Source organism: Polyodon spathula, chromosome 7, assembly GCF_017654505.1.
Source record: "Polyodon spathula isolate WHYD16114869_AA chromosome 7, ASM1765450v1, whole genome shotgun sequence".
NCBI classification, from domain to species: domain Eukaryota; kingdom Metazoa; phylum Chordata; class Actinopteri; order Acipenseriformes; family Polyodontidae; genus Polyodon; species Polyodon spathula.
Window position 1 is genome coordinate 6,050,446 of NC_054540.1, and position 21,488 is coordinate 6,071,933.

A 21,488-nucleotide genomic window follows, 5' to 3' on the forward strand; every position below is an offset into this window, starting at 1 on the left:
CTGTCAGAAACATTGGCAAGAAATGGAAGTTAAATGGAACATGTTAAAGTCAAGGCAAGATCTGGAAGACCAACAAAAATATCACAGACTTGCATGAAAACTGGTCAGATCTGCACAACTGAACCCACATGTCACTGCAAAGGACCTTCAGAACAGTTTAGCTGACACTGGAGTAGTTGTTCACAAGTCCACAGTACAGCGTACCTTCCACAACAAGGATCTGCATGGGATAGTTGTCAGAAGGAAGCCTTGTCTATGACCTCATCACAAAAGTCAGCGTCTACAGTATGCAAAAGAAAACCTTGACAAGCCTGAAGCTTTTTGGAACAATGTGCTTTGGACCGATGAAACGAAAATTGAACTGTTTGGACACAACCAAAGCAGGTACATTTGGAGAAAAAAGGGTGAAGCATTTCAAGAAAAGAACACCTTGCCAACTGTTAAGCACGGGGGTGGCTCTATTATGCTTTGGGGTTGTGTGGCAGCCAGTGGAACCGGAAATATTATGCGGGTGGATGGAAGAATGGATTCAACTAAATATCAACAAATCCTAGAAGCTAATGTCCTAACATCAATCAGGACACTGAAGCTGAAGAGGTTGGATATTCCAAAACATACCTCAAAATCAACCACGAAATCTTTACAAGAAAGAAGGAGAAAGGTTTTGGAATGGCCGTCACAGTCCACCAGACTTGAATATTATTGAAAATCTGTGAGGAGATCTCAAACATGCAGTGCATGCAAGGAGACCTAAGAATCTTTGAGCTGGAAGAGTTCTGCAAGGAAGAGTGGGAAAAAATTCCAAAGGCAAGAACAGAAAGACTAGCTAGCTACAGGAAACGTTTGGAAGCAGGTATATCTGCCAAAGGAGGTGTTACCATGTAATAAGTGACAGGGAGCCCAAACTTTTGCATGTTCACTTTTGTTTATTATTTTGAATCTGTAATAAATGCAAATAAATAGTAGTAAAATTTGCAGAAAGGTGTCATGTTTAACTTCTGTTTCAACTTCTGTTCACTAAAAGATTCATTGTAACATACATTTTTTCCAGGGGTGCCCAAACTTTTGCATACAACTGTAAATCAATTTTAAAAACACATTTAAACCACATATTTGCAATTACAAACATTTTGTCCAAGTCAAGTTAGGTCAGATGGAACTAAGACAAGGTCAAAAGCAATCCTTAAAATCACTCACCTCGCACACAAAGCAGGTCCTTTAATTCCACCAAGCTAATAGTGGAAGACTGGCTGCAGCTTCTCGCTACCCTGCTGAGCTGGTCTTTAGCACTAAATGGATTTACCTGCTTCTGTTTCGGACTCAGAGTCCTCCTCCTCTTCCTCTTCACTGGAACAGCTGGACTCATCCTTCTTCCCCTCCTCTTCCTCGTCTACTTTCTCCTGCTCCAGAGACTCTATGCGGGGCATGCTCTTCTCCTGCTCGATGAGGAGAGTCTCTTTACTGAAATTAAAAGTAATAAAATACAGAAAGACAGTCTGTGACAAAATCCTGAACTATATTTAAAAGATTTTACTTCAAACACAACACTTAAGTTCAGCAGCGTTTCTCAACCAGTGGGTTGCAACCCACCGACGGGTCGCAGACTCCTTCTAGGTGGATCGCAAATGCTCGTTTCCCAACATAATCAGTTTTACTGTTTAAGCACTTTTTTCACATTATATACGGTAATTCCACTACGCATGTCATAAAATAAATTGCTTGCAAATAATGAGTACCCACCAATTGAATACTGTACAATTGCAAACACAGAAGACAAGAGCCGGAAATAGGAGTGCAAGAAAATGAGTAGGTTTAGATCTTTGAGTCGGCGGTAGAGCGCACACGTGTAGTTCAAAGACTAATAGACAGTTGGAGGAAACCCTGGTTAGGAATAACAACAAGAAGAAGAATAACAAAAAAATCAATATCAAATAACAACGGATCGATTTTTGAAACATGTTGCGCGTGACAAGGAGGCTGCATCGACTTCAAATTCAACGACATGGGCAACAGAAACAGAAGGCATGCCATGTACAGTGAAAAAGAAAAGAAAAACTGGTGGGGTTAAATGTAAATACGACAAAGCTTACCTACAGTTTGGCTTCACTTTCATTGGGTTAGAAACTGAACTCAAACTACAGTGTGTACTGTGCTGTGAAGTGCTCGCGAATGAAAGCATGAAACCATCTAAACTCATGAGACACCTGCAAACTCACCACCCGGGCGACAAAGATAAACCATTGGCTTATTTTGAAAGGAAATTGGAGCAGATACAAGCACAAAGAAATGTAATTAGCTGTGCTTCTACTGTATCTCAGAGTGCTTTGAAAGCTTCACTTCTAGTTTCACAGCGTATAGCTCAATGCAAGAAAGCCAACACGATACCCGAAGAGTTGATATTACCAGCTGTTGTGGATGTGTACCGAAATGATGCCAAGAAACTTAAAATGTGTCCCTCTGTCAAATGACGCTGTGCACAGAAGGATAGCAGACATTTCAAATGACAAAGAGCAACTTGTAGATTTTGTAAAAGCGAGCAAGTTGTTTTCCAATCAAATAGATGAGTCTACAGATATAGCTGACTGAGCAGTTTTGCTTGTTTATATACGTTACTGCTCTAACGACAACTTGCAGGAGGATTTGCTCGTTAGTGCACAACTACCTACAAAAACGACAGTGGTGGAGATGTTCAAAGTGTTGGATGGATTCATAATTGAAAATGGGTTGGAATGGAAAAACTGTGTGGGAATCGCTACCGATGGTGCAGCCGCAAATACTGGTTCAGCAGATTTTGCAAGTAGCAAAAGACTGTACTTGGCACCATTGTTTTCTGCATAGAGAGGCCATAGCTTCAAAAAAACTAAGCCCAGAGCTACACAGAGTCTTACAGATGATCACATAATGTGTTAACTTTATAAAAATCACGCCCTCTAAATGCCCGTTGTTTTGAAGTGCTGTGCAGGGAGATCGGAAGCAAACACGTTTACCTTTTATGGCACACAGAAGTTTGTTGGTTATCAAGGGGTAAAGTGCTGCATCGTCTTTATGAACTCCGTTCTGAGGTGCATTTGTTTTTAATGGATAAAAAGTCTGATTTAGCAGAGTGTTTTGCTGACATCGAGTGGCTTGCAAAACTTGGCTACCTGGCAGACATCTTCAGTCACCTCAATCAACTAAATGTACCACTGCAAGGACACAGAGGTAACACTTTTGAGCACAACGACAAAATCACAGCTTTTAAAAAAAGCTGAAAGTGTGGGGGAAGCGGGTTTCTGAGAGACATACTGATATGTTTCCTCTCATGACAAACTTTTGATGATAACAAGGCCCAAGATTTCAGCCAGGTACGAACAGAGGTTGTGAGTCACCTCTGTGCTCTTGCAGCTCAGTTTGACCGGTATTTCCCTGGCGATCCTACTTCTAAACACTGAGTGGATTCGACACCCTTTTACAAACACTGGTACTGGCTTTACATTTGGAACACAGCTCAAGTCCATGACAACATAGTAGTGTTTACATCAGAGGTCAGGGTCACCATAAAAGTTTGTATCTCATATAGGGTTTAATGTGCATCAACAGTGTCAATTTGAGAGTGTATGATAAGCAATTGAGCAGCCCACAGTTACAGTAATACATTCTATTGGCATTCTTTGCATGAATGCAAGGGGTCTATGAACTGGTGTCTTGCCAATCAGACCCAACAAGTCTAACGAGGTCATATTACTTGCATAACAGGCCCTTGTACAATGCAGGAACCACTTACTTCTTGCCTGGTTTAAGCGACTGGTTGTTCTCCGTTGTTGTCGTTGTCTGAATTTCCGGTTTCTCACTAAGAAGCTTTAACAAAAGCAAATAAATAATTAAGTATTTATTCAACCAACTGCCCAGTCAACTCATATAAAAAGGATTAGTCCAAGTAAATTTTACACTTTGACTTAATCCAAGTTTCTGAAGCATTGTCAATTCCTGGACCATTTAAAAATGCTAATGTTTTCATTAACAGGTCATCGTTGCACACAAACTCCTCCATCGGTATATACTCACTGCAATGAAGCAGAATTGCCTGACCAAACTGTTTACATAAATGTGCAGTGTTGACTTCCTGGCAGCTAGGGATGGAACAGTATAACATTTGCATGGTATGATAACCGTAAAAACAAATACTGTGGTAACCTTAATACCATGGTATACAGTACATCATGCAAGTTATAAAGACAGCAGCTAAGATCAGCCGGCGCAGCAAGCTCTGGGTAACAGAACGCAGCAATTGAAGAAACATGTATTCTGCCTCAGGCACTTTGCTAAGGCTGCAAGTACCATCGCTTTATTTAGAAGCGTGTTTGCAGTTGAACCATTGTATAAACGAATTACAATAATTGCGGTGTGGAATAAAAGGAATGGTATTAATACCGTAATGTATCTAAAACATGGTAAACCGAAAAACCAGTATACCAACCCATCCCTACTGGCAGCAACACAGCTCGTCATTACTTCTGAAACCCGGAAATACAAATCAGAACAGGCTTTACCAATTTTTGCTTCTTTTGTAATTCTTCTAAGTAACCAAGGACATCTTCATCTGCTACATCAAAGGCTGTTTGACCCTGCAAAAAACATAAGCTCCTGCATGACAAGCAAAACACAGGTGTACTCATAGTAGTACATTACATTTTAATATGCATCATTATACTAATGCGAGACATTATATTTGCTTAATATTAGCCATTATAGTAAACCTACAGAACTATTTCCATTAATAACCAAATCAGTTACACCACTGAAGTAATCTGCTGGTAAAGTGTTTAGCTTTCCTTTTATTAAACACTAAAATCTATTTATGAAAAGGTACAGGAGGAAGATTTGACCACCAGGTGGTGCAAAGTGGCAAACAAAACACCCATTCTAAATACTAACTGCTCACTAAGGATGAAGTGATTTTCCTAAATGTTCAGTATCAAAGCAACTGAAACACTTACCACTTTGTTGACAGTGTCCATATCACATAGACTTTCTACTAAAACACGGCAAGCTTCCTCTTTTCCCCAGTGTGCAGCAGCATGGAGTGGCGTCCAACCGTCATAATCTTTAATATTTACATCATACCCTGCCTGGATTAAAAGCCTGTGGAGAAATGAGATTAAATAATGCGCCTGGAATTTCATAGGCAATTTAAAGAGAATGGGAAGTATAATAGTGTGCACATTGTCTAGTTTAAATTAGACAAAAAGAATAAGCAGCAGCTGAACATTTCACTTACTTTAAAACCTCTACATAACTCTTTGCAGCAGCCACATGCAATGCAGTGCCCCCAGACTTGGCATGCCTGACATCATTGATCTGGCCACTGTTTAACCACTGGTGTGCATCACGCAGCATAATCCTTTCCTCCTCTTTCCGGACAGCTTCTATATCCACCCCTTAAAAAAAATAAATAAATAAATAAATAAATTAGAAAAGCCTATTTTTCCCTGTTAGGAAAGCAATTTCCAGGTCATGTGAAACCAAGGCATTCTGTACATCCTGCAAATATTTGAGCTTCCACTGTGCTTGTGGGACAAATCACTCATTAAAATCTGTTGACTTATGTAAACATGGGAACCACAGTTTGAGGAAGAAACTTGATGGTCAATAATAAGAATTAAAAATCCAGGTGTAGTCACTTTGTACAGGTAAACACATTACATTAAAAGAGTCAGGTACCACAGAGGGCACTGTTGCAGATACAAATACAAACCCAAGTCTGTGTAAGTTATCTTGGATAATAATAAATAATTATAATGTCTGTTTAAAGGTTAGCCACAGAGACCCTGTCAGCAAGGATAGGGAATGAATCAATTAATTCATTCTCAATATACTTTCTTCTCTTACATATGTAAATCAGATTTTTACTGTCTCCAATAATTCGGTTGGAAACCAAGAATAATGTTTACATTTAAATACACAACACAGCGTACTGGAATGCAGTTGATGGAGTTTTTAAACCAGTGCTGCCTCTTGAATAATAGAGGTTCTGAAGACAGCACTAGATTCTTCAATTCACTGTATACAACTTTGCAATATGAAACTGGTATCTCAATGGAGGAAAGTAATCTGAACTTGTTGTTAACCTTGAAGCATACTGTATTCTTGTTCACAATTTTATAAAATAGTTAATACTAACTTTACTTGCATTTTTTCTGAATGAACCAAGACACACAGACAAAAAAACACACACATCTCCATTACTTCATTATACTCCACAGTAATCTGTACTCTAACAAAGCAGACTAGTCACATATATTATTATATAGTGTAATAATTGGGGACTTTTATTAGGCTACAGTTGTTATGTCAAGCAACAGCTTAAACTATTTATTCAACCATTAGGGTTATACAGTTCATTGTGGTTTTGACACTGACAGTGTTTGAGAGTGTTGCAAACAATGTTCTTCATTATTGCCCAGATGATCAGATCACCCTGGAATATAGTAGTCTCCATGTAAGGAACACCTCCTAAGACAACACTTCAGCTGAAAGAATAATCCCCCCATATTAAATACTCCACCTAAAGGGACAGGAACTTCGCTTAAAAGAACACCTTGGCACCGATAGTGTTTCGTTCACAAGCAATACAGTACTGTTTTGTAATCTGATAACTCCAACTTAAATTCAAAAGGTTTATTCAGTCTTTTCAAAGGTCTTGTCATCGCGAGACAGTGTCTCGAGGCACACCGATTGGTTTATTCAATCTTTCCAGAACCGCCGTCATAACAGACTTGTTTTGTATTCCCAGTGCACCTCATCACTACAAAATGGCATGCAAAACAAACGGTGAAACGTGCCGCTGTTTCTCTTGCTAAAAAACTTGGAAATTGTTCGAGCTTTTGAAAAAAAATAAAAATCAAGACACAATTTCCCCATTCTGGCGAGTTGCTTCACCATTCTGTTAAATAACTGTGTGCATGTCTTGAATATTGCCCCTGTACATGCATTCATAATTCATCTACAGCTGCTGCTGTATTTATGTATATAGGGGTGCTGTGTTAATTTAGTTTGACAGTTCATTAACACTAGTTTGTCTATTACTTTATTATAGTTCATTAACATACACTTGCCTATTGCTTTTCTCTTATTCTGTTAATTTCATATATGTTATTGAAAGTGTATCATAAGTAATTCATATTTATTTAGTTCTTGATTTATTGATTGTGTCTGGTGGTCAACTCTGTCTCAGAGAGCACTGCGATTAAGAGTACAGTTTACTTGCTTCCCGAGGGGTGTTCTCTTAGCCAGAGAATACTGTAGAAAGCAGTAGCCTTTTGAAGTTGCCCTGTGTGCCTGTCATTTAAAATATTTAATGTTTACAAAAAAATGACTCGAGTATTTCTTTAAAACAGCCATTTAACAACGGATTACAAAAAACCAAAAAGATATTATACCGCGGTACGACGATAACCGTAGTATATTTGACGGTTACCATACCGTCAATTTGATACCGTGACATTCCTAGAGGCAACCGCTAAAAAAAGCTGCCTATAATATTCAATTAACAGTTTTATACCTTCATGCATTTCCTTATTTTATTTCTCTTAATGGCTTTAGATTGAAGTTAACATGTTCACCGAGTTTAATAATTTAATGTTAAAATATAAGTAACGCAATTAATTTGCAGTCAGAGTGATACCTCGAAAAAAACACAGAGCTGATAAAGAAACTGGTTGAACACACATGTAGTTGTACAGCAGTTCAAAGTAACACTGCAGTTAAAATGTAAGGCTCTTTTTTAATGCCTACCCCATTACCGTTAAAGATTGTACAGTACTTATCGAAATTACTCATGACTTCAAGGTAATGCTGCAATTTACCCCCTGAAAATACACACTCCTAGTGTTAAAATGAGAGAGTAAGTTACTCCCAGACCCAAAACCTTATCTGGAGCACCGAGTACCAACTGTGAGGCCAAGGCCACCACCACCCCCCCAGACCCCAAATATTTTTAGATCCATTCGTTAACAAATCTGACAATTTTATGGTTCCCACAGCACACTTGAATTTCAAGTACTTTGTACGGAGTATCCATTTACCTTGGCGATTAACTTCATTTTGCAGAAGTTCCTCCATTGCTTCTTCCTCAGCGATATCTAGCGGAGTCTCCCCTTCACTGTTGACAACGCCTACATCAGCCCCTTGACGAATTAAATACCTGCAAAGAAAAAAAAAAAAATATTCCAATATCTTCTTAAGTATAATAACTTACATGGAACATTGCAATAAAATAGCTACATTTATTAGCCAGTTAAATATCACTTGCAATATAGCATGTCCAGTTGGCAGCTCAGTAGAAGTAGACCCATACACACACATTCACTTAATAGAATCTAGAAGATACATGCTATAACAGTTAAGAACATGAAAATCACGATTTTTGAAAATAAATGAACATTAACAAAACTGTATGGTCAATCAGGTGAATCTGTCATATACCACCTTTAGCTGTTAGAGAACGATCTACTAAGAGGACTTTATACGAAGAAGAAATTATTTTGCCTACATGTATTTATGAGGACGCACCAACGTCAATTCACAATATCAATGGGTAGTTTGAACTGGGAGATGTTCACAATATGTGGGATAGCCCTTTAAACTGCAATGCCAATATTTGTAGGGGAAAATGTGACAGTCGCTAGGGGCCAGAGAACCGCTTGTTCATCAAGCACCATCATACAGCATATACCTGGTTTCCACATACCTGCCCAGATGCGTTGGGGTTTCAAACAATCCGGATCCAAATAGTACAAGATATGGATCTGGAACCAAATAAATGGGTTTCAAATAATCTGGTTTCGAATTGCAGGGGTTCAGGTACGTGGAAATGCACTGGGACGATTCCAGACCCAAAGTTTAAACAAGTTTGGGATTTTCTTTATTTTTTATTTATTTATTTATTTTTTAAATTAGCTTGTTAATAGTACTGTAGAGGGAAATCCAGGTTTTCTGAAGACTTAATTTAGAAAGGTGTGGTAAAGCAGTGTTGCAGGAAAGGCTGGCTAGCAGCGGGAATAGCAGACAGGAGACATTTAAGCAGTTTCGTGCTCACTTATTTAAATAAAACAAAATATTTAAACAAAACCGCACCCATGATATGTTATCTCAGTGCAGAAACCGGGAGCACAACTTGCTGCTCCCAGTCCTTTCCCTAAAACTGGGGAGCGGTCTCCCAGTCCCCCTTAAACAGGTGGCCACCCCCAAATTGGCAACCAATTAACCAGTTAGGAAATGGTCACATTCCACACGTATTTCTGCAGAGATGAGATTTTTACCCCATCCCTGCCAAACTTAAATTCAAAATATACAAACTTTATTTACAACTAAATACCACAAGGAGATCTACAAGGTAGACTATTTATTAAACTGCAGAACCAGAACTGGTCTACATGTGCAGACATGTTCAACTGGATTTCGCACCCAACTTTACCATACACCGATTCATTTCATACACCGATTCATTTTTAAAAAGTACATTTGAAAGTTTGACAGTTGTAATGTCCAATGAGATCTCTGATGTACTTACTCAGCTATATCAAGATATCCACAGGAAGCAGCTGCATGCAGCGGAATCCAGCCTTCGTTATCGGGCTGGTTGATACTTGCCCCATTTTCGACCAGAAATGTCACCATTTCTATATTGTCATCTATGCAGGCCTGCACAAGAGAAATTGAATGAACAGTAGTACAGGAGATAGTCTTGGGCAATTTGTGTATGCTTTTTTTTTTCAAAACACGTACGGTTTACTGTATTTTGAATTGTTTATTAAAACAACTTAACTTTCTTCCTGGATAATGAAGCTTGAACATTTTTTGCAAATCTATTAAGATAACTATTTTGTGCAATATGTTGTTAACCTCATTAAAACAGTCCGTAAACCCAGCACAAACAAGACAAGCCCCCCCACCCCCACCTGATTTTAGCAGCTATCCAAAGTTGCTACCATCACAAATATATACAAGTGCTTTGAACAACAAGCAGCTTGTGACAGTTAGAACTTCACATTCGTAACTGGTATCACTTAGAGTTGTACTACAGTGCCAATTTGTAATTGAGACTACAACACCATATAAAGAATTTATTATAAAACATAAAAGGGTCGGGCCTTGAAGAAATTGCACCAAGTAGGTTAAAGATTTAACAATTAAAAAAAAAAAAAAAACAGTTAAATGCCCAAGAGTATTATCCTTTCAAATGTTTTCTTTTTATGATGAAGATTTTGTCCTGTTCAGAACATCTTCTGCTACTGTACAGGTAATATCATGCAGTACTTTTAATGTTTGAGGGAGAATGAAGAGTAAAGAAAGAAAAAAACAAAATCAATAACATGGTGGAAAAAAGCAACTTACCACCACCTTGAAGCTAAATAGGGACAGTCTTTTGGCGACATGCGTTTTAAATATATAAATATATATATTTTTTAAACCTAGTCACAACCCATTGTTGCTAAAACAGTGCAGAGTAGGAAGCTTCTACAGTACATGCCTCATGTTCAAGGCACAGGACTAGGCAGTCAAAACACAACCAATTTTGGGCAGTTTATTGTGCCATATATGGCATGAACTGAGACCGTCTACATGTGCTTCCACTGTTATCATAGCTCGTCTGCTCCTCTTGCCTGAGTAACTCTGCAGACTAGCTGTAATAAGACTGTGTAGAAAGACAGAGCTTTGTCATAAGCACTACCAGGTGCAGCCACACTTCATTACTTGACATTGACTGACTGCAGTGCTCAGACTTGCCCACAGCATAGTACCTCACCCTACAGATATAGCACAGCTGCTTCCAAGAACAGATCATCCATGTTTCCAATCCTTTTCAAAAGCCAATCACACTGAATATAGATTTAAAAACTTTAATTTTAACTTTAACTTTAATACCAAGATAGAGCTTATACTTTATCCAAATAGTTCATTTTAATTTAACTGCATCTCCTTTTATTTTTAGATTCATATTCTGAATAGTCCAAAGAATGTGTTCAGCAAGTTTCAACACAACTATACAAAGCAATGCTCTAGGCCTATGGCCTTTACTTTTCAAAATGCTTATAAAAGCCAACAAGGGCACCTGGAATTCCATCCAACCAATTCTGCAACCACTACACACAACCACACTCTAGAGATTTCAATGCAACATGGACACCACTGTTACAAATCAGCCACAATAAATCAGACTGACCCTAAATATGAAGTACTTCTAAATTTTGGTATTCATACTGCTTGTACAGTACATCTAGATCCCTCCCATTGTGCAGTCACTAGCTCTGAAACGCAATTAAATTCAACTCAATTAATGTTCACCACTGGTCCTCTCATTCATTCCTGTGCAATCCTATTTTAATGCACAAACAACCATGCTATACATTTTGTAAGAAACTCGCAATAATAAAACAAAGTCAATTGGCCAAAGTATATTAAAACATTTTGTAACAGGTGAAAATGCTTCCAGATTTTAGCAAAGGAAGAACAGCAAAAACCTATTTATCTAAAAATGCAACTGAAAACTGATTCTGGTGGTGTGTGTCCTAGGACCCAGGGGAGTAGAAATCAAGGGTCATGAAGAAAAATGATCAGGGACCCTGGGTTACTGATAACAGGGTGTAATTTATGTAAATAATGTGACCACACAGTATACTGCATCTATGAAGTTGCAACACAGACCAACGATTAAAGAGAGCATATCAACGCGTTTTTGTTTAAGTACTGCTACACGTTCCACTAGCAAAAACTGAAAAGTTATATATAGCTTACTTTAGTTAGGGCTAAGAATAGTGCTGAACAAACATGTCTGGATCTTTTCCAAATGAAATGGGAAGGGTACAAGAATATACAGCGTATCTCAATACTCTACTGGAGCAGGTGCAACTGTTTGCAAAGTAGTCTCTTGGTGAAGCAACAGGATTGATCTTCCCTGTTTACACTCTACTCAAACATTCTGATGTTGCTTTGATTACAAGCCACAGTGGTACATCTATAACTGTGCTATGTAGGTCAAGAACTGCATTCAAAACTATTCCCATAAAGTACAGCTTACACTTACAATGTACAACTGAAAACAGGGTTACATAGCTATTTGTCATGTAGCTATTTTACTACACTGTTACAGTAGTTAATTCCAACCACACACAGTATAGAGCTCTCAACAGTTAGATTAAATCTTGATGCCATTACTCTAATGTACCAAGCAGCTTCATATGTAAATGCATTCACAATATCCTGATATTGATAAAGCCCCATAACCTGTGACTTAAAACAATGTACTTCAGAATTTCATGGCTGCCTCACGTATCAATATGCAGTAAATGCCTTGTAATTATATGCAGTGCATTAGTACTATTTGTTAAATAGCTTTGATGACAGTTCAATTTGAATAGCAGTAATCCAAACCAATCGGTATACTGGCCAACACAAATTTGGATTTTTGAATACACCGTTACATTTGCTGCATTTGGTTTAAATAAAATCTGGCATCTTTTATAGGTTGTCCTATAAACTGTGGATAAGCAAACAAGGCAAGGACTGGTTAAAAAGGGACATTGGGAGGTTTCAAAAGGGAAATTACATGAAAACATACTCCTCTAGGAAATAAAAACGAACTACCAGTAAGGGTGTTAAAAAAAATTAAATAAATAAATAAATGTCAGTGTCCAAGTTCAGTTTACCTCTTTAAAAAAAAGACTTAATGAAAAACAAATGTAAATTTAACACAACAGCAACATACATCCTCCATCATGCCTGCGATTCAAAATTAGTCATCAGTATGACAAAAAAAAAAAGTTGATGACCGACACCATGAAAACTGGATAACTTGTAATTAACACTTAGATGTCATCAGGTAACCAAATTAGGTCTTTGTATGATGAGAAACTATATTACAAATCTGATACTACCAATAACTTAAGCTAAAATGTCAAAAAGAAGATTCATCACAATACAATAAGGGGGGGTTTCAGATACATGGAAAAAATCAAGTGACATGAAGATGAACACATGCACGGCGACAGATGCCCCCAGAACCAAATACTCAGTAACTTGAAATAATGTTAATACTATACCACGTTTCGTTACAATTGAAAAAGCAGACCGACATGTACGTATGTACGCACACACACCCGTCTCGACTAACAACAAGCATGTCAGTGCCAGCTGTACACAAAATAAGTATCATGAAGTAAATCAAGTGTACCATACAGACAGACTCAACTTGATGACAATGACTTGCTAAAGAATGTTTGTCAACATAAAGCTCTTGAAGAGACTGTATAAATAACGTAAACATGTAACTGACATTCTAAAATAACTCATGGTTTTGTCATTAGCTTTGGCAAGAATTCATCAGATCCACCTTCGACCACAAGATCCAAATCATAAAAACGGACTGGACAATTCTTCAGAAGCAGCAAAATCTCTCAGGAGATTAGCATAAGTGTTTTGAAGAATCCTGAAAAGGTGCCACACAGCCTATATAGAGCTGGCTGTCTAATCAAAGCTATTTCAGGATTGCATTGTCACATGGGTTACAAGAAACCTGCTTAAACTGAAACATCTCTTAATGAGATATACTTGAACTATTCTATTTGAGGTTTGGAAGGTTAAATAACTTCCTTCAGACCAAAGTCATTTTCAACTTCCCCTCTTGTTGCTGCCTTGGAAGTCTCATTTGATGCGAACATACTAGAAGGTCAACTGTTTCATACAGAATAATTACATTCACGTTCCTTTTATAGTCTGCAAACACACCTAATTTTAAAACAAAGGGTTGGTATTGTCCTTATTCAACAGAAGAAAAAACAAATAAAACAAAAACAAAAACACCAGACCTTTCATCAAGTACTGCTGTTTTAATTGCATTAAAAAAGGCAAAATCAAGCAGAATAGATCACTCTCATTTAATTTGTGAACCCAGTTAACTGGAAAGCAAACCTCTCGGTCCTGCCGCTCGAAATAGAAAGAAGCTATGTCCCAAAGCATTCCACAAGCATGTTCCCAATGCTTTAATTCAATCAACATCAACCAAAATCTGTCATCATAGCTTGTCCTCTTATATTAAGTAAATGAAATTCTACTGGTTGAGTAGTTACAAAAGTTTTTTTGCAGTAGATGTATTGAAGTAGAGAAATTTGCCTATACAGTGTTTTTCACCATACCTTTAGGTCTTTACACTTCTTAGGTGTAGCTCTTCAGGACACTGCTGAAGATTAAGGTGATCAAGAAAGAGAAGAAGGCCCTGCACTTCACTCTGTACACCCTGCATTTCCTGGGACTCCTCCCTGCTAGAATTATATCCCCACACCCGGGATTGCCCAGCACAAGTTGAGTAAAAAGTAAACAATTCTTTAAAATGGTGTTTTATAGGGCTGCAACGAACGGTACATTTTGAAGGTTCAGAACACATTACCGAACGCAGGTTGGTACTAATTTGGATAATTTAGTGGTGACGTCACCATAGCTACTTGTTTATATTGGATTGAATAGTTTAGAGGCAATTCATATAAATGGAATAAAACACATTCACATGTAGTTTAAAAATATGTTATATAAAACAGTAATCATGTTTATTTATTTAAATAAAAATAAATACACAGTTTATTTACACATAATTGATGCTGCTGCAAGTAAGCTTGCATTGCAGAGCACTAACTGCAGCAGACTTAGGCATAGCAAAGCCTAATTTAAACAGTCACCATTCGAAGCAGGTTATCAGTCAGTCACATTTTACTACTACTATAGATGTTATATATCAATAATAATAATAATAATAATAAATACAAACTTACGCTTGTCAAGTGACCCCAGAGATTGGATATGCCTCCGTGATACCTCAACAAACGCATGCACAGCTTGCACTAAACTTATTATTTTGGTAATCTGGGCATTTAACAAAAAAATCCCAAAAAAAAGAGGGGTTTTGAGATATTTCTTTCAATACAGCTTACGCTATACAACGCTTTGCAGTTGAGATGGTGAATGAAGAAATTCAAGATCTGCCTCTGGATAACAAAAGCTGGAGAAGGGAGGAGTGGACTGTGCTCAGTTTTTTAAATTAAAATTATTAGTGTTAGCGTCTTGTACTGAAGCACTGCAACCGCCACAGGCATTACCCCTCCCCCACACGTTGGTGTAATAGCATACATAGCAGCAGCGTCATATAGAGTTGCTACGTATAATGATTTGGTAGTGGATTTTAAACTTTTGTTTAAGTAATATGCATTACACAAATCAAAAGATCAATTTTTGCATGCAAGTGACATTTAGGCTGTGATTTACAGTATTTCCACATTGTAAAAATAAATGAATAAATAGTTAAACAAACCACACAGCGCGTGAATGGCATCTGACAAACCTTTGCAGGTTTAAAACCATCTTCGAATTCCTGGCTAGTGAACGAACCTTCTAGCAAAGCCCTGGTATTCAGATTCTCTTGGTTGGAAAATGCATGCTTAGGGTTCTTTGTTCTCTGTATTTATTTTCTCAATTTCATGTGTTTAATTTTACAATTGATATGTGAAGAAAAAAGTCAATGTTCAGTAAAATTTGATCTAATTCAACAATGTGATCGTTTTGGTACTGTACATTTGTTACAATGAAAAGAAAAGGCAACATACTTGTTCAACATGCTTAGCGTTTTCAAAAACTGGCCATCACCCTTTATTTTAAGTGACAAAATTCAGCATTTAAAAATACACTTGAGTTGTGTTACCTCACATTATCCCCATTGCGACTCGAGCCTTTTCATACACATGCATAATATGAACTGACATGCAGGCAGCTTTAGCCATTATAAAAACAGCTGCAAAACAAAGAATCATGCCACCATCATATTGCAACAATGAAACAATCAATTATACATGTAAGAGTTTAAACAATAGTATTATCACAGTCCACTAACACGCTCATTACTGCTTAAAACTTTGTATACAAAAAACACCCTAGCCTACAAGACCTATTATGTAAGGGCAAAGAACTTTTAAACACAAACTACAGCCCCATTTAAGAAACGCCTGTTTAACATATTTTTAAATGCACACACACACACATATATATATATATATATATATATATATATATATATATATATAATATAAATGAGTAGCTTTTCACTAAAAAACTAGTTGGTTTTGAAAAAGAGCAACATTTCCAGTGTTGCACTGATCTACTTATCACAATTAAAATATATATATATATATATATATATATATATATATATATATATATATATATATATATTATTTAATTGTGATAAGTAGATCAGTGCAACACTGGAAATGTTGCTCTTTTTCAAAAACGAACTAGTTTTAGTGAAAAGCTACTCATTTATAATATATATATATATATATATATATATAGATTTATATATATATAATATATATATATATATATATTATATTTTTTTTTTTTTTTTTTTATATAGCACCTTTCATAGTGGACCACCATCACAAAGTGCTTTACAAGAAGAATTAACTCTCGAAAGCTGTTCTCTGAAAACCATTTCACTTTCACTCAGCAAGAACCTGAAACAAGCACCAGTCAGATATTACTGTAGCTCAGGTGTCACGTGATTTTAGAAAATAAAACCTTTTCGAAAGTGCTTTAGCTTTTTACTTCTACTTTCCCCCACTATTTTATAGTTACCAAGGAAACCTGCCTAAAAAACAATGATTTGAGGGGAAATAGAACATTTAAGGACAGGCAGCTAGCAGCTTTGTACAGTTCACTTGTTCAAAGCATTCCACTGGCCAACATTAAGTGACAAGTCCTGTATTTAATCACAAACAGCCTTCCGCAACAGGCAGTGCTACATTACAGTACCAGATAGCTTTCTAAAATGGTGGCCAGGCAACCAGCTTTCAATTGAGTCAGCACATGTGCTAAAAAGCGTTATTCCTTCATTACACGTTCAATATATTACTTGACGTGCTTACAGTAGATCCAGCATGCTAGATCCACCACTACTGTACACATTCTTTAAAAGCCACTTGTGGCGGTCATGCCCAAGTTAAATTTATTATAAATATTGCATTAAAAGCACACATTTTTCAGGAACACTGAACCCAATCTGGCATATAACAAGCTGCATCATGGTGTTAGAAAAACATCAGCTGATAAACACTGCAGGTTATGTCCTACGTTCCCGCTAGCCGCTCGCCACAAGCAAAACGTTTTCCTTTGTGGCTCTATTTTTCACCAAGTTCGTCGCGGTTCGAAAAAATACTTGTGTACGACTGCCAGCACGATTACTTTCAGTGTGTGCTGGTAGATGAATCAATAGACTGTTTAGTTTGATTTCACTTTGCCCAGTGAAAGCCCTTTAGCTTGTTCACGTAAAATGTATGCCACAAATGTTACGTTTGGCGGGAGGACAGGGGTTTCAATTAGAAACAGTCAGTGGACGGCGCTGCTTGTAAATTATTATTAATTTTTTTTTTTTTTTCCAAGTCAAAAAATTTGTGATGTGTTTTTAAAAAAAAATAAATAAATTTTGTACAGACAAATTATCAGAATCACGTTGTGAAAGATGTAACCCAGTGCAGGGCTCTATGTTTAGATTTCTAACTACTGGCCCCTTGGGCCACCAAGCTAGTGTTTTATCTGGCCCAATATTTATAAATTTTTCATGAAGGTTTTTATTTTCAGAATGTTTCTAACTGTGTATGTTCAATCAAAGAGAGCCCACGTCTCAAAAAAAAAAAAAAAAAGTTGCTAAACGAAGCCTTTCAATTAATGTTACTTCAGCCATTTAACATGCACAAGTGTGTGCTTGTCAGAAAATGAAAATACTGTTTGAAAATGTATCTGTACAAATTATACAATTTTTTTTCACTAGCAAACTCGCAACCAAGCTGTTAACATTAGCTACTAGTAGCAAGCTCTTCTTTCCTTTATTTTTTCAATGCCAAAGCTTAATACATGTTATGTCAGTCTTTAAACCCATTATTTTTCATATTAAACGCAAGGACCCTAATTAATTATGCAATGCTTGTAACAGCAACATTCTACAGTAATCATATTCTGTTTGAAAATGTTGCCGATTTTATTACCTTGTTTTTAGCTAATGTTAACAGATCCCTGCTTGATTTCCTCTATAATGACTGTACACAGCAGCTTCTGCAGCTGTTGCTAGCCAGTCCTGAAACAGCTTCCGGGTGAATGGCACCGGCAAACTTTGAATGTGTGAACTGAAATAAAATAATGTATACAGCAAGTGCTAAAAGACGTAATCCAAACGTGGGTAATATCAAAATTAGAAAGGTAATTTAATGTTATGATGAATATAGAAACATACTAAATGTTAAGCAGAACAACGCAGTGACTAATAAGAAAAGGCAAGATACTTGGAGTTGAAAAAGAGGCAGTTCAATGTAAAACATCTACTGTTGACTTTCTGTGAATGGATGGAGTACTGTCAACATTTGCACTGACCATTAAAAGTACAACCAGGTATCCTTGTTTTAAATTATTTCCAGGTTATTGAACAAAGTAACTTGGCTTTGATTCATCGGATGTCAGTACTTGATGGCTAGCTGTAATTAGTAATGTTAAACTATTGTAATGTTGGAATGTATTTTCTATTGTTTTGGCAAGGTTACAATATTTACACTATTATGATTATTTTATAAATATTATCTGTTAGAATTAAACAGATGTAGAATATTTAGGTTGCTATATGATGTGTTATTTTATTCTGAACACACTACAGCAAAAAATATTGTTTGGTGGTTTGTGCAATATTATGCGACTGTTGCATTAATTGGAAGAGATACGCGCTGTGACGTTGCTGCTCATTGAGTTCTATATTTTAATTCAGTAAACAAAAAGGAAAAACTTGTGCCTAAGCCTAGAAAATAAGGTACTGAGCAAAAAAAATCTCGTCTTGGACATTGTTTGTACACTTTGTGAACCCATCTAAACTTTACCGACTTACACTGTCATGCTGTCTGCTTGTACACACGCATTTGCCTTTTCTTGGTAGCGTAAGTGACCAAAGTTTGGGTAATCGAACACACAAAAAAGTTGCACCCTGTGTATTCGAATAGGAAATTATGCAACATTTCCATCCCTAATCCTTATAATAAACACTATTAAAACAATATTCATAATACAAAATAACAATCCTTCTCAGAGTATTGTGGCTTGTGTAGCCTCTCAAGTCAGTGGCAATCTTGCTGAGTGACATACCAACGAGTCCTGGAAAGATTGTGAATGGTATTTTTGACCTAAACACATCGGGCCCCAAATCAAAGTTAGACAATTTAATCGCGTACCTGGGTATCCATCGGGACATCTTACTGTGAGACTGGTTATGATGTAAACGAAACGTTGAATTCACAACAAATAAAGCTGCTGTTTTAGATGCAAGTCTGGGAAACTGACGCCAAACAAGGCAGAACCTTTTTTATATATATAAATACTAGTTAATGGTAATCGGCCCAGTCGGGCCTGTGCTGCTTCATAACTACCGGCCAAACTCATTGCAGGGTTCCATTCATTGCAGGGCCATGGTTAATGTCGAACCCTGCAATTAATACAACCATGTATACACAAGTAAAATATGACCGTGCGAGTCACAGGGAGATGAAGCAGTCATGGGTTTTAAACATACCTCCTGGTCACGAAAGAAGATTTTCAGACAGCAAGCCAGGAACACGCAGCTTCAAAAGATCACAATTCAGTTTTTTTTTTTTTTTTGCTATCTCTTTAAAATGTATTTAAATACATTTTTGAAATTGTAACAGAGTGGATTCAAAAGAGGAACAATAATAAAAAATAAACATTTATTAATTTAAAAAGGACAGATTTGTCTCACTATGATATATTGAGTTTTAATGTCAGAATCAGTGCAATATTTCTTTCAGTATTCACAGGTGAAAACACAAAAGAAAATAGTTTTTGAAACACAGTAGTGGCTGTACAACTCTACCAATATTAATAATTAGTACAAGCTTGGGTAACTAGAGCTGCGGTTGGTCAGGTAGGTATTAATATTAACATACACTAATAGCACTGTCCTGCAGTGGAAAGAAAACAATCAGTCAAAAAAATGTAAAGGATTATGCAGTACATGAATCTCTCTGCAAACCTATTCAGAATTTAGGAAATCTGCAATGACGTTTTTTCATGTGGAACTAAGTTTGGCATTTATTAAATGGGAATCAGTTATAGTGCACTTTAAGTACACTGTTTATGTCTATTGTAAAGGGTATGGTCTGGCATTTAAATATCTATGCGTTTTCAAATAAAACACACATCTTTTTTACTTGTTTACAGTATTGTTAAGTGGCTTAAGTTTTTCCATTGTGGCTAAAAATGTTAGGTTTCTTTAGCCACAGTGGCTAACTGAATCAAAGTCTTAGAGGGAATGTAGATGTCGTTATATATGGAATAGTCTCAGTGTATAGGAACAGCTCATAAGTGAACACTTCGCCTAAGAGATCACCCTTGTGGTGAAACAGATTTTTCACCATTTTAAATGCTCTGGCTAAAATAGGAACGATTTGTTCACAACCGATACAACTGTTTTGTACCCTGATAAGCTAAATTCAAATGGTTTACTCAGTCTTTTCAAAACTGACTTGTCATCGCAAGACTGTTTGAGGGACACTGATGGGTTGTTCAATCTTTCAAGAACTGCCGTTATATCATTGACATGTTTTGTATTCTGAGTGCACCTCATGGCTACAAAATGGCATGTAAACAAACTGTGAAATGTGCTGCTGTCTTTCTTGCTACAGAAAGTTGGAAATTGTTCGAAGTCTTGAAAAAAAATAACCTGAAAGAAAGTCAGTCAGAGCAATTTGCGTTTCCTCTTTCTGGTGAGTTGCTGCACCATTCTGTTAAATGTTGTGCATGTCTTGAATATTATTCTTGTACATGTATTCATAATTAACCTAGAGCTGCTACTGCATTTAAACGTGTGTAGGGGAGCTGTGTTACTTTCTAACTTTAGTAAAAGAACGCTTTGCTTGCTTCCAGAGAGGTGTTCTCTTAGCCAGTGACTACTAAGGAGAGGAGCTGCAGAGGCCTCAATGTAGGCTAGGTGCAGAATGAATTAACATGCATATACAGTACACTGGCTAGTCTGTCAAACTCAATACAGTACGTGACAAGCAGAATGGGACACAAACAGTCAACATGCACTTTGTATTCACATTAAAACAGTACAGTAAAGTTTCAAGAATTTAGGCTGTTAAGCTCCATCAGTTAGTTTAAACTAAGATTTGAATAGGCGACGTTAGACCCCATGTCTGCTGTACAATACAGAAACCTTATTTGCAGAGTCATCTACAAAATGAGATTATTCTTTCACTAAATAACCTATTTTTACAGTGGACTTTGTCAGACATTCCCTGACGCAATGTACAAAGCACACTGGTTTAAAGAATCTGTGAAATGCATGTCGATTCCTTGCTTTGAGTTTGTCTACCGTATGACAACACTCCCACAAAAGGAATTCCTTTTACTGCCTG

General features: G+C 36.9%; 1 protein-coding gene across 9 annotated transcripts in view; it reads right to left on the bottom strand.

The window, feature by feature from the left end:
* Window positions 1–21,488, bottom strand: part of LOC121318051 (protein phosphatase 1 regulatory subunit 12A-like) — a 61,773-nt gene that overhangs the window by 27,241 nt on the left and 13,044 nt on the right. For all 9 annotated transcript variants that reach the window (XM_041254288.1, XM_041254295.1, XM_041254294.1 and 6 more), the window contains exons 2-8: window positions 9,551–9,681; window positions 8,064–8,182; window positions 5,258–5,417; window positions 4,977–5,121; window positions 4,530–4,604; window positions 3,764–3,837; window positions 1,304–1,461 (exon numbers count right to left, since the gene is read on the bottom strand). In XM_041254288.1, the coding sequence (XP_041110222.1) occupies window positions 1,304–1,461; window positions 3,764–3,837; window positions 4,530–4,604; window positions 4,977–5,121; window positions 5,258–5,417; window positions 8,064–8,182; window positions 9,551–9,681 (862 nt within the window). The remainder of the gene's footprint in view (window positions 1–1,303; window positions 1,462–3,763; window positions 3,838–4,529; window positions 4,605–4,976; window positions 5,122–5,257; window positions 5,418–8,063; window positions 8,183–9,550; window positions 9,682–21,488) is intronic.